At 34.7% G+C, this 13,491-nt stretch overlaps 1 protein-coding gene across 5 annotated transcripts in view; it reads right to left on the reverse strand.

Annotated features, from left to right (window-relative positions):
* Positions 1-833: 833 nt before the first annotated feature.
* Positions 834-13,491, reverse strand: part of Trhn (tryptophan hydroxylase) — a 137,248-nt gene continuing 124,590 nt past the window's right edge. For all 5 annotated transcript variants that reach the window (XM_071589913.1, XM_071589916.1, XM_071589912.1 and 2 more), the window contains 6 exons: positions 11,966-12,064; positions 11,835-11,881; positions 11,581-11,716; positions 8,435-8,561; positions 6,028-6,299; positions 834-1,579 (listed from right to left, as the gene is read on the reverse strand). In XM_071589913.1, the coding sequence (XP_071446014.1) occupies positions 1,297-1,579; positions 6,028-6,299; positions 8,435-8,561; positions 11,581-11,716; positions 11,835-11,881; positions 11,966-12,064 (964 nt within the window). In that variant the 3' untranslated portion in view covers positions 834-1,296. The remainder of the gene's footprint in view (positions 1,580-6,027; positions 6,300-8,434; positions 8,562-11,580; positions 11,717-11,834; positions 11,882-11,965; positions 12,065-13,491) is intronic.

Here is a 13,491-nt window from a genome sequence, read left to right on the forward strand (position 1 = left end):
GAGGTTTATTCTAATCAGTGGCGTGGCGTTAATGGTTCAAGATCAACTGATTGGTGGGCTCGAGTTCGTATTAAGGGGACACCTCTGACACCTGCAGAGCCCAATTCCCGATTGAATTTGGCGTTAATTATGCACAGATTCCTATAACGTGGCACTTATATTTCTGTATCATGACATATGGCTGTATCAAGGCAGAGGGCTCTTGAGTATCAGGAAAAATAACTGGATACCATGAATTTTCACAGCTGACCCTGGGTATGACAGCTGTGCCCTGTTTTGCGGCAATAATTACATTTTTCGACAGCTGAGACTAATTTTTGGATGATGACCGTATTCATTTAGAGTTTTTCTGGTATTATCTCAATGGACATCTTGACCTTTTTGCTGTCTAAATCTTGATTTAAACCCAGCGAAGTATTTTCATCCATCTCCACTTTTGGCAGTTGTTGATGGTTTTATTTAAATATCCTCCAGGAATACTTGTGTCAAAATCAGACATTCTCTAAAATGATACTGAAGCCTCTGTGTCCTATATTCATGGGAAGCCCTCTGGAAGCACTCTTAAAACTTTCAACAGTGTAATATAGTTAGTAAGAAGTGTTGGACCACTTGCTACCATCAAAATGTCTCATATGTGCGAGTTATAAGGACTTGTAATTCGTGGGTCACTTAAGATAAAACTTAGGTGACTTCAGATTACATTTGATGAGACAATCCAAATCTGAATAATCCAGGCCTTTAATCATGCCATATCATCCATATCTCTCCTATATGGATAGATTTCAGGGTTGTATATCTATGGAAGAATATGACATGGGAAATTATATGCAGTGTATTTTATTGATTACATCAGTTGGTGAAATAAACATTTTGAGATTTATATTCCATCAAGTTCCATAACCATTCCTATTTCATTTACTGACAGTGACTACTACAACAAAAGAAAATAATACTGATTAAGTTTAAGCAGGGTCATAGGAATGGCAGGCATAGAGAAATGTATGAATAATATAAAAGATACTATCTAACATGTCGATTATTGCAACGAAAAACTACTCTGTTTGTTTGGTATAGCAGATCCTAATTTTCAGTAATTGTACAGCCACCTGACGTACATAGTTCCACAATCAGTAATTAATAATATAAATTAATGCATATATTTCCATGGGTAGTTAGGTGCTTAGTTCTATTTAATGGAAGCATCCTTCTAAAATTAATTAAAGCTATTGACAAAGATTGGCAATTTGTACATTGAGAAGAAAGTAAGGTTCTGAATTGAATCTGAATCCACTGAATTCATTTGCAATTCTGGAGCATTTCCTCCACCTTCCTCTCATCGTCTTGATTTGGCCCTGGCTCAATTGCAATTCCTTGGTGAAGCATTGTTGCCAGCTTGTCAATGTCGACTGTCTCATCTTGTTCCCTTATCTTGGCCAATGCATTGCTTACAATGCAAAGATCACCTCTCAATTCAGATACCAGAGCTGCTACTTTCTGAGCACTGCTTAGCACTTCAACACTTTGTGTGTAAGGATTGTAGCGTACACCAAAAGGCCTCTTTATTGTTGAAGCAAATGCCCTAGAAAAAATTATTATGGGGATTAGATATACAGAATACATAGGATGAACAAGTGAGGCCAATAGACATTTTCAAATAAATATAGGGCATTAATGATGTACTTAAATCAATAATGGAAATATGAGCCAAAACAAAGATTTCTTGGAATACTGTATTATGTAAAGATCCAATTACCACGACCAGACATTAAAAATGATGACCTGGGAATAAGTACAGAACTAATTGTATCTTTGCCTTTTTGCTTTTCCTCTATTGGAAACTTGTTATTTATAAGTTAGATTATTTTATTGACTTTAGAAATTAAAAAAATAACGCATAATATGTATATTATACTTAGGTTCTATACCTGTGAGGATAGTACAGGTTCAATATTATTAAATTGGGAGATAGAAAAGGCAATAAAGGAAATGAAATGAGGCTATGGGGATAGATGACTTCCTTGTAGAACATCTTAAAGACTTGAGAAGAAGTAGAAAGAGGAGTCTTTACGGGTTGGTTCATAAAATACATGCAGGAGGAATGTGGCCATAAGACTTCAAAAAATCAGCAGTAGACCCCATCCAAAAAAGGGAAAAGAAGTCTTATGTGAGTTGTATACAGCAATAAGTTTGATTTTGCACGCAGCTGAGGTGATACCCAGGATGATCATTAAAAAAATGGAGAGAAGAGTGGACTAATACTTAGGGAATGATCAGTTTGGATTAAGGGTGGTCATCAGCAACACAAATTCCTACTTTGAGGACCTTTCTAAATCCTACTTTTTGGATAGCTTAAAAAAGTTAGAAAAACAATGAGAAAAGTGAATTGAGTTAAAAAGGAAATTATGTTGAAAAAAAATTACCATAAAATTTGTTTTGCTATGTTTTCAAATGGAATTATTGAATAACCTATGTACATATGAGGGTGGTCTCAGAAGTATCTGACCCAGCAAAGAAAACCCAAATATTTTGGAAAAAAATGTATTTAATTTTCAACATAACCTCCTTTCAGCTCTATACACTTTTTCCAGCGATGTTCAATATATCTGATACCCTTATAATAAAAACTGTCTTGCTCCTCAAAATAGCCATTACTGCCAACATCACTGTTGGAAAATATTTGACCACCGAGCCATTTTTTTAAGTTTGCAAACAGAAAATAATCAGAGGAGGCTTAATCGGATTAATAGAGTGTATGAGATAGCAATTAAAACTTTAATTCATGAATTTTGGCCATTGCAATAATGGATTTGTTAGTTGGTGCATTGTCTTGATGAAACAACACTTTCTTCTAAGCCAAATGCTATTCCTTGATTTCTTTGCTCAAACATTGCAATAAGTCTGCATAATACTCACCATTGATAGTTTTTCCTTTTTAAGATAGTCAATGAAAATTATCCCACGTGTATCCCAAAAAACTGATGCCATGACCTTGCCTGCTGATGAAATGGTCTTCATCTTCTTTTGAGCCAGTTTTCCCTTTTGAATTCATTAATTTAATTGTTCTTTTGTTTCGGGTGTGGAGTGGGGTGTGAAACCCATGTATCATCCATGGTTATGAAATGGTGCAAAAATTCTGCTTTGTTGCTGTGAAACTTTGCTAAACACTCAATTGAAACATCTTCACGACACTGGTTTTGCTCGAGTGTGAACAAACACGGCACCCATCTTGCAGACAGCTTTCTCATGTCCAAATTTTCAGTTTATATGCGATGTACCACACTTTTTGAAATACCTACTATGTCTGCTAGCTCACGCACTTTCAGTCAATGATCATCCAGTATCACTTCGTGGATTTTCTTCACCGTTTCTTGAGTTGTCATCTCATTTGGTCGACCAATGCGATGTTTGTCTTGACCGCTTGTGCGGCCTGGTTTTAACTATGCTACCTAGTATTTTACTGTTGTAAACAAAGGTGCAGACTCACCCAAAGTAGAATCCAGTTCAGCTTTTACATTGGTTGGGCTGAGTCCTTTCAAATAAAAGTATTGTATCACATAACGGTGACCAATTTTCTCCATTTTCACAAATTCACTGAAAATGATCACTATTGATGGCTGCCAAACAAATATTAAACAACGTGGTGTGTTCAAACTTGAAACATATGCTTTATAGATTGCAAACTTTCTAATACAGTGATATTTTTCAAACAACTACCGCCATCTCTAGATCAGGCAAGGTACTTATGGGACCACCCTCGTAAGCAGTTGATAGCTCACATTTATCATAATACACAATACTGTAGTCGAATATATTAAACTTTGGCCACATATGTATTGCAATTTAAGGTAACAATAAAACGTTTAATTAAAATGTTGATCAATAAATTGTATGTGATGAATGCATGTCTGATCTTTCTTATTAAAATGTCTTCCTCAATTCAAAGAACTACAGAAGATGCCGTGACTGTAACTTTTGACAGAGTTATCTGCTAAAATGCATTCAAATTCAAAGTGTCAAAATCATTTGCCTGATGCCTTAATGTTCCACTGAGTGCTTTAGCCACTAGCCAGTTAAGCTACTGAAGCATCCCTTTTCACTGAGGGATACCTTGGTAGCTTGACTGACAAAAGCACTCGGCCGAGCATACCGAATGTGGTGAATGGCACTCAGTGGAACATGCAGTTGAAAGCACACAGTGGGTCATAGAGGGATCTGGGTTCAGATCCCAGTTAAGGCGAATGACTTGTACTTTTTGAAATTTTAATGCATATTAGCCCTCATAAAAATTATGATTTTAAATAAAATGGCATATGCATTAGTTAATCTTGGCAGTTAATACTCTACATTATTATTGCATCGCTGCCAAGATGGAATGGAAATATCCATTTAAAATATTTGTACTTCTAAGATACTACACAAAAATGGTATCTATATTGTCATTGTGAGTCAAGAGATGTAGGAGTATCATTAGTTGTGGTGAATTGTTAAAATGAATACCAAGGTCTCATTGTTTATGTGCATACCTACTTGTTCTGGGACTGGCCGTAAGAGTATGTGTATTAAAAAAGTGAGAATAGTTGAATGACGAAAAACTTCTTTTTACTGCTTCACTAGCATTGAATATGTGAATTAATTAGCTAATCCAATACAGTAAAGCCTGAATTGATCATTTCTTTCTAAATTATTTTCTCACATCTATTGTTCATTTACTCAAGACCTAATATAAACACCTTGAAGTGTGCATTTATGTTGAGTGCACCATTTCTCATTGTTTCCCTATCTTGTTAATATAAAATCCCCATATACCAGGGTGGTCTGAAAAGTTTCCGACCTCAGAAAATATCAGAAAATTTTAGAAAAAATGTCCTATATCTTTGTTAGGTTGGAAACTTTTCGGACCACCCTCATACATATGCTACTATAACTATTCAAACTTTAGTCAGATCTACTCCCTAATGAGGTTGTCTTCTCTCCCTCTTAGTGTGCAGTCATTCTTTCATAAATACAAACTTATTTCATTGCTTGGGCCACGTGAAGAATTCCAAGAGGGTTTTCAGTCAGGTTACTATTATCACCTTAAACTTATAAATTGAGTCAATATATTCATGGTATGGGTGGGAGAGATCCCAACAATAGAAGTTGGATAATAGATTGGCCATACAAACAAAATTAGGACCATTGCCTAAGAATTTACACTTTTGGAAATTTTTAACTAATTTCCAAAAACTGATATTTATCACCAGATTGTAATGAATAGTGTGTGCATTTGTTATTCAACTCCGTCATCTTGGGGACTTATATAGGTAATGCCAAAATTAATATTAGTGGAGAAAAGGCAATTTATTTACCATTGTAAGCAAGGAATGGAGAAAGTTACTCAGCAACTACAGGATTTCATCATTCCCTTATGAAAATTCTGAAAGTCCACAAAAAACAATCTAAAGAACTTTGGACATTAACACCAATGTACCAAAACTGATAGCAATCATCGAGCCTATATTTTTTTGAAAATGATTTATGAGAGGAGATTAAAGTGCAAGAATTAGTTTTTTGAATGATTCCTCATAATGTGAGAAATGATATTAGGGAGAAATGAATACATTGCTTTTAATGGATATAATCTCAGGGCTAAGAGCAGTGAACCATAATTACAAGAAAATGATATTTCCAGGGACTATGCCTAGAAGTTTCACAAGTAATTTGTACTTTTCCAAATTAGAAATATCTTTTTGCATGAATTTAAATGACTGATGTCAAATTTTATTTTTTAACTCATACAGTTAAGTCAAAAAGTTACACAAAAATTTAGGAACTGTGCTATAGTGAATGACTTATAAAAAACCTAAATTTTTGCCGAAACTGCAACTTATTAATGCATAACTCCCCAAGAAGTAATAGGTTTGTATAATGTATTATTCTGATTGATACCTGCTTTATGATTCAAAATACATCCTTGAACTAGTTCTCTGAAAATTTCACATTATCTGAAAAAAATCTGAATGCATTAAAGTTAATAAAATTACAAACCTCATCTTTTCTTTGGCCTCTTCAAATGAATCTGTGTAATAATATGCATTTTGAAAAGCGGTAATTACACACTCTTCTTTACAGGTTATTTCTGGGTCAAATCTTCTTAATTTTGTTTTTGGATTTCCATTATCAGTTGTACCATCTTCAGGGCATGGTGTAAGTGACACAGCATGGCGTAACTCAGCAACTGATGATAATAGGCCAGCTCCATAAACTCTCATCTTCCCTTGCTGTTTGCATAATCCAAACTCCACAGTGAAGAAATACAGCTGAAGTATTAAAATTTGACATCATTAATATTTGCTCAGAAAAATTGAGAATCTGCCCTTTATTTAGAGTAGTCCTGAATTATGCAGTCTCCATGTGGCACTCATGTTCAGATTATTAGTGTATAAAATATTTATGTAAATAACAATTGCATTATTTCTTCTAGATTATTTTTATGAATCCTATATGAATACGTATTGGTATACATTCTGTGAGAACTGTGATTAAAATCAATTAAAAGTAAATACAAGAGTAGTTTGAAAGATTCTTGGAATCAACACCAAAGATCTGCAATAGCAAAATGAGTTTCCCGCTTAGTAATAGGTAACCCTTTAAGAGTAAACAGGTAACGCATCAGTGCTCTGGGAAGATATCTGCGCAGCGGCCATCTCTCTTTTTTTGTTTGTCAAGGGGAAAAATAAGTTTAAGTTTGGTTGGGGCAGCTTAGATGGTGATCTGCATAGTGGTTGGCCAGAATGTGCAATTACTCCAGAAATTATTGCAATAGTGCATCAAATGGTCATAGAGGATCGCCGACTGAAAGTGTAAGAAATTGCTGTAGCTGTACCCATATCATCTGAATGGGCATATCATATTTTAACAGTGGAATTGGATATGAGAAAATTATATGCTAGATTGGCGGTGACTCTTGACACAGGATCACAAATGTGTCAGAATGGAAATTTTTGGACAATGTTTGACCGGTTTAAGAGCAACCAGCAAGTATTTCTGTACCTGTTTGTGACCACAGATGAAACTTGGGTCCTCTATTATACCCCAGAGACAAAACAGTAGGAAAAGAACCGGAAACATGTTGATTCACCACCCCCAATGAAAGCAAAGGCAATATGGTAGCCCGGAAAGATGATGACCTCAGTTTTCTGGGATGTGAAAGGGATTCTACTGCTGGATTATCTTCCCAATGGTCAAACAATAATTGGACAATACTATGCCAACCTCTTAGACCAACTGCAGCAAATGGTACACAAAAAAAGGCCAGGTTTGGGAGGGAATAAAGTCATGTTTCATCCAGACAATGCATGACCACACACAAGTGTCTTTTCCATGACAAAAATATATAAAGTAAGAAAAGAATTGTTGCCACACGTAACCTATTTGCCTGATTTGGCTCCATCAGATTTTCATCTCTTCCCCAAGCTCAAAATTTTCCGTGATGGATGGAGATTCTCTTCAAACAAAGAACAAACAGTCAGATTCGATGGGTATTTTGCAGGCCTGGAGGAATCTAATATCCGAGATGAGATCAAGACTTTGGCACATCACTGGACCAAGTGCATTAATGTATAGGGAGACTGCATTGAAAAATTAAAAGTTTCACTGAAGTAAATCATTTATTTCCATTCCATTCCAAGAACTTTCCAAATTACCCTTGTTCATTAGTGCAGATGTGCTTGGTATGGGTATGGGTATGCCTCTGATGGTCACCAATGGATGATCTGCCCATTTAATTATGGAGATTTGAATAATTGGCACTCCTTGAGAATACTTCAAAATATATTAAACATTAACGGTTTATGTTGGTCTTCAACTAACAAGTATTGCATCGAAGTAATTGTATCTTTGAAATCTTACAACAGTTCAACTTGAGATATTTTGAACTAGATTCATTTTATGGCCAAGATATTTCAATTTGTATAATGAGCTAAAATGTTTTAATTAGATTAAGTAATAAAGAAATATGCAAGGAAATAGTACATTCACCTCCATAAATACCAATTATACATATAATCTGAATGTAACAATAATAAATAATATTATGATACATTCTTAGTTGTGATTTTTCAATGACCAACATTCAATTTAGTTCTCACTGATGCTTGTATCCTTATCGTGTCAGGATTTGCTTTTGATATTGCTACAAAAATTTAAGTTAAATTGATATACAAATTTCATCAAATAATTTTGGTCATTGATGACTGAAAAATAGCAACCAATGTCAGTATGTCTCAGGTACCTATGCTAAAAAAAGTGGGGAAATGGGTCCTGATAGATAAGAAAACAAGACAAAAGCATAAAGATTCCTTCCTGTTATAAGTTTCCCCAGCAAGATAAGAACACTCCCTTTTTTAAAACAAAATAAAGAAAGAATATGCTTAAAAATTTCAAATTTTCTTACAGTGGCCAGTTTTTCAACATCTTCATCAGAAGCTCCCAAAGTTGCCAGTCCAAGTTCTTGGGAAAACTGAGCAAAGCTTGGATTAGCTAACAGAGGCATATGACCAAGAAGTTCATGACAACAATCCCTGAAAAATATGAAGTGCAATCATTCAAAAGCTGGAAAATATTGTTTTGGTTTTAGATGTGTACATAAATAATTAAGCCAAAATCTCAACTCATTATAATGCCGCAAATTGGCAGTTGAGTGTAACCATTACTTTTTCTTTTCTCAAGCATATTCAATGAAAACCTGATTATTCAACACACATGTGATGCTAGATTTACTTGTGCTTATTTTTCATTGTGTTTCATGATGAAGAGTTTTGAGCTCCTCCTGTTAGGATGTACAAGAGGAGCACATTTGAAAAAGTATTTACTGAGAAAAGTTTTCAGTATGAACATAAGTATTCAAATTGTGTAAAATCACACAAATATATGATTCCAAAAGTACAACAAAATGTCAATATTTCTTACAGAGATAATTTTTTTGCATTATTTGCACAAAACTAAGTGTCTTTAGTACAATGTTCCATGAAAAAATGTGTCAACACCAAAAAATGCAAAAACATCACATTTTGCACATTCATGCTTAGGTTAATGCACAATGGAATAGTAAATCTTCTCAACAAAATGAACAGCATCACATACATCTCATCTGTTTGATCTTAGTTCTTAGGTCATGGAAGTGACAAGGGCAATTCAAATATTAAGACAACAAATTCATCACTAAGTTCAGTGGTGGGGAATTGGCTCTCCAAAATGCTCACTGCTTTGACTGTGGAAGCTGAGAACACAATACCAAATTCCTTCCATACAATGTGATCCTTTGCTATCCACCATTTAACATATACACTATCCTTAACTTTTCTTTCTCTCTTGCCTTCACTCCTCTCTTTCAATTTTTCAGAGCATGCTCCTTACTCACCTCTGCTTTTTGCCAATGAATCTATGGTCAACCAGTCTATTTAAATAATCAGCATAATGACAATTAATTAAAATATGGCTACATATTTAGAAGACTATAGTTCAGGTTTGTATGCTCATCCTTAAGCTTTATATAGACCCTGCTATGTCACTAAGCACCATGCAATTAAATGAACATTGAATATACTATATTTTTGTTATTCTGCAAATATATTCTTTCATATCATTCTGTAAATGTGAAAACCTCTATGACATGACAAAATGTAATTTTTGTCTTGTATCATGCCACTTCTTTATATTTCAATCTCTCACTCTGAGGGTGCTCCGACCTTGCCTTGTTTCTTTCCCACTAAGGGTGTCTCCCACTTCCCTGCAACTCCCACTTCTTCTGCTTGAACCCCAGAACTCCCCATCTTCCCTTCTCTTCTCTCCCTCCCCTAATTCTGTCCTCTTTTCATGCCCATCACCCATTTAAAGCAAATGGATGCCATGGATTAAATAAAAATTAGTTAAAATATTGCTAAGTACCTTTGATGATTTGCTTCGAGAATATTTGGCAATGATGGAGGTTGAAAAGCAAAAATTAAGACATTTCCAAAGCATATCTATGAGATATGCAGTCAGCTTTTATATGCCAATTGTTATTCAATGATATATTTTTCAAATATTGAGATTGTAAAATATTTTATGTTGCTTTATTTACTGTGCTTAACATGTTGCGATAGTAAAAGTATTCATTCAGTTAGAATATCATTTTTCTAAAATCAAATTATTATACAGGTAATATTGTAGACCATGAACTACCTGCAAACCTATAAACCCAGGCCGATAATTTTTGAGAGAAGTAGTGCCTAGAACTATGGTGAATGACTTGGTCACTGTAACACTGTTTCCTAAAAATGGAAAAATCAGACCTATTATTTTTAATTGTAATAGTTAAGTCTAGAAAGTTGAGGGATAACCATAATTCTTGGCACTGATGCTATAAAAAATTATAGGCCTTCCACGCCATGCTATCTAGAGCATGTTTAAAGAGAGCACTCTTAAAGAACTCAGCATCATAAAACAGAATGCAGTGAACAATGGATGTATAGAAGTGTTAATTGATAAACTTTACAACACAATACTATCCCGTTTAGCCAAGTTAGTCTTGTATAATTCTCCCACGGCTGCAGAAAACCAGCCACATTGGCAGAGATTTGCTTTTCTTGGCCACTTGTCATTAAAAGTGCAAAGAATTCTCCCAAAAGAAAAGGTGAGGCCGGCCTTCTACAATAAAGCAAATTTAAGCAATCTGTTATGCCACACGAAGGACCAAGTTAAACCCTTACACAAGAGTGGGGTGTACAAACTCCTCTGAAAAGACTGCAACCGGATATACATAGGCCAGACAGGAAGGAGATTAGAAAGGAGAGTAAAGGAGCACCGAGCATGCTTTAGAAACAACATCTCCACATCACTCTTCACCAAACACCTGAGTGATTGGGGCCACAGCAGTGATTTCATCCCTGAAATCCTTCACATTGAGAAGAAAGGCCACCGCCTCGATGAGCTGGAGCAATTAGAAATCCTTCAGCACATGGATTTTGGAGAAGATGTTTTGACCAACGATTTTCTTTACCCTTTTTGTTCCCCATTATTGTATTTTCCTCACCCATCTGCCAACTAAAATGACACCAAGCAAACCTTTTCAATATTGTAGTAACCCCTCCTAGCCTGCTACTTATTCACCTGAGTAATTACCCTATGCCATTCTCCCCGTTCACATTACTCATTCCCCCACTCCTCTGCCAACTAACCTGATGCCAAGCAAGCCTTTTTCAACATTGTAGTAATCCCCCTTCCCAGCTGGCTAATTTATTAATTACCAATCCTCCTCCTCCGCCCCCTCTTCCTACCTCAACCAATCCTTACTTTTCTCCCTCCTCCTCTTCCCCTCCATTCAGTGGTATATAATGTGTTTGACCTGTATTTTTACCTGATGATGTTATACCATAACGAAACTTAGGTAGTAAATAAAATAAATTTCTAAGTGGAAAAGCCGAGTTGTTTAGTTTCAATTTAAATATGAAGATTTTCCACCAAGTGACGCCAGAAACTGTTTTATTTATCAGAATGACTTTGATATGTGGGTTGAAAACTCTTCTTGAAAACAATGCTCAATATTATAATAAGACATACGGTTCTGGGGTGTAAAATGGATCCGAAGAATGCCTTATGTATTGTGTGCAATGGAAAACTCTGAATGCTAGACCCGAGAGAAAATCCCTGGGTGAAAGATATCCGGCGACTGGACGCAGCTGAAAGCCTGTCTTCCCTGAAATTACATTCAAAATAATCACAGTATAGATTAAATTCATTTAATGTCAAGGTAAATTGAAAATTTTCAGCAAGAAAAACAATTAAAATGAGTATTTAATCTAGAATTTCCTTACTTTTGAGAAAGGTGTTCACATCTTCTAATTGGGGAATATTATCTACCCTGGAAAGAACAAATTTTTCATTAAAGACAATCAGAAAAATTCTATTAATTTTTGAGAAATCTTTCCTTAGCTTTTACACACACCTGTACCCACAGTACTTGACAAGCTGTGGCCAATTCTCCAAATATTCCTCACAAGCATGGACTGCATACAGTTTTTGAAGTTCATGGAACACAGTTCCCCTGTGATGAGATCATTAGAAAATATTATAATCTCTGATAATGGCACTAAATTAATGATGGAATGATACAGTTTTTCTAGATGCATGTACATCATACTCAATATGCAAACTTCAGAAAAAATGACACTCAAAATCCTAAAATCAACGCGACATTAGTTAAAGTTAGTTCTATTAATAACTTTACCTATATTTCCCTTAAATAGAAAAAATATTTACCAATGGGACATACTACTTTGATTCAAAGGAATCCCTATTGAAGTGTAAACTTAAGTATAATAATGTAGTAAACACTAGTTGCTGAAATCTCCTTATCCAATGTGAAAATTATTTTTTAATCCCTGAATATTATTCTTTTACCTTTTACTTATTTTAATTATCAAGTTGTACACATATTGCTAGATTGCCAACTTACAGTGACACATATAAATTAATGTGCTACTCACTTTTCTCAAATGAATCCATACTCACTCTATGCCACTACTGAGGTCATATTTCCTCTCAAAACACACTAAACATCAGCTCACAATAAGAGATAAATTCTTTAAATACTACATCTTCTACTAAATTAAATAGAACATACAGATCATTTTTGTAATCTTTCATTTTTATCTATTATCTGCCAGTTCAAATGTCATTGTTGTTGCTACTTACATTGAAAGTGTTTGATAATAAGTAGAAGTCTTGTGGGATTATCATTTGTGCTAACAAAACTGTTGTTAACAGAATTGTAAGAGCAAGTGGGGACGTATAGTAAAAAGATTTGGATTTTAAATATTGCCAGAGTTTTATTATCAATCAATAGAAACTGGATAACGCAGAGGATTATTCATTCAAAATGTAGGTATTTTGCAGGCAGTCTACCACAAACCTCATATTTTAAATGGTAACCCATGTGCATCAGGAAAACATTAGTGATAAAAATAAATAATATTACCTTAATTAATAAGACCAATAATATTCTATCATTACTTATACATAAAGGATGTAGAGGAGAAATAAAAGTTCTCACTCAATACAGTTAGGCACTGAGAGGATATACAAAGATATATTTTCAGCACATACCTTTGTTGACTAGATTTTATTAGTTAGTTATAAAGCCTTATATTGCAGGGCACAGGCAAATTTATGAAAAACATTAAATTTACAATGTCAGCTCTGGCAGAGTAGAAGAGATATGGAATAAATATTGCTTCTCATTAATGAGCTATCATGCCTTCCATGGCTTATTTGGATCAGTATGGTGAGATAGAGCAGCAGGAAAGAGCCACTGTTCGAATTAGGGTGATTTTATGGCATAAGCATTATTTCATGCAAAAGAGATAATCATCTTCCATTAAAATGTTATCCATAATGTAGAGATAAAAAAAGAGAGTATGTATACGAGATAACCTTTGTATTTAGCATCATAAGTTTATTCCCAAGGTTAGC

Source organism: Hetaerina americana, unplaced genomic scaffold, assembly GCF_022747635.1.
Source record: "Hetaerina americana unplaced genomic scaffold, ioHetAmer1.1.p SCAF_4, whole genome shotgun sequence".
Taxonomy (NCBI): Eukaryota; Metazoa; Arthropoda; class Insecta; order Odonata; family Calopterygidae; genus Hetaerina; species Hetaerina americana.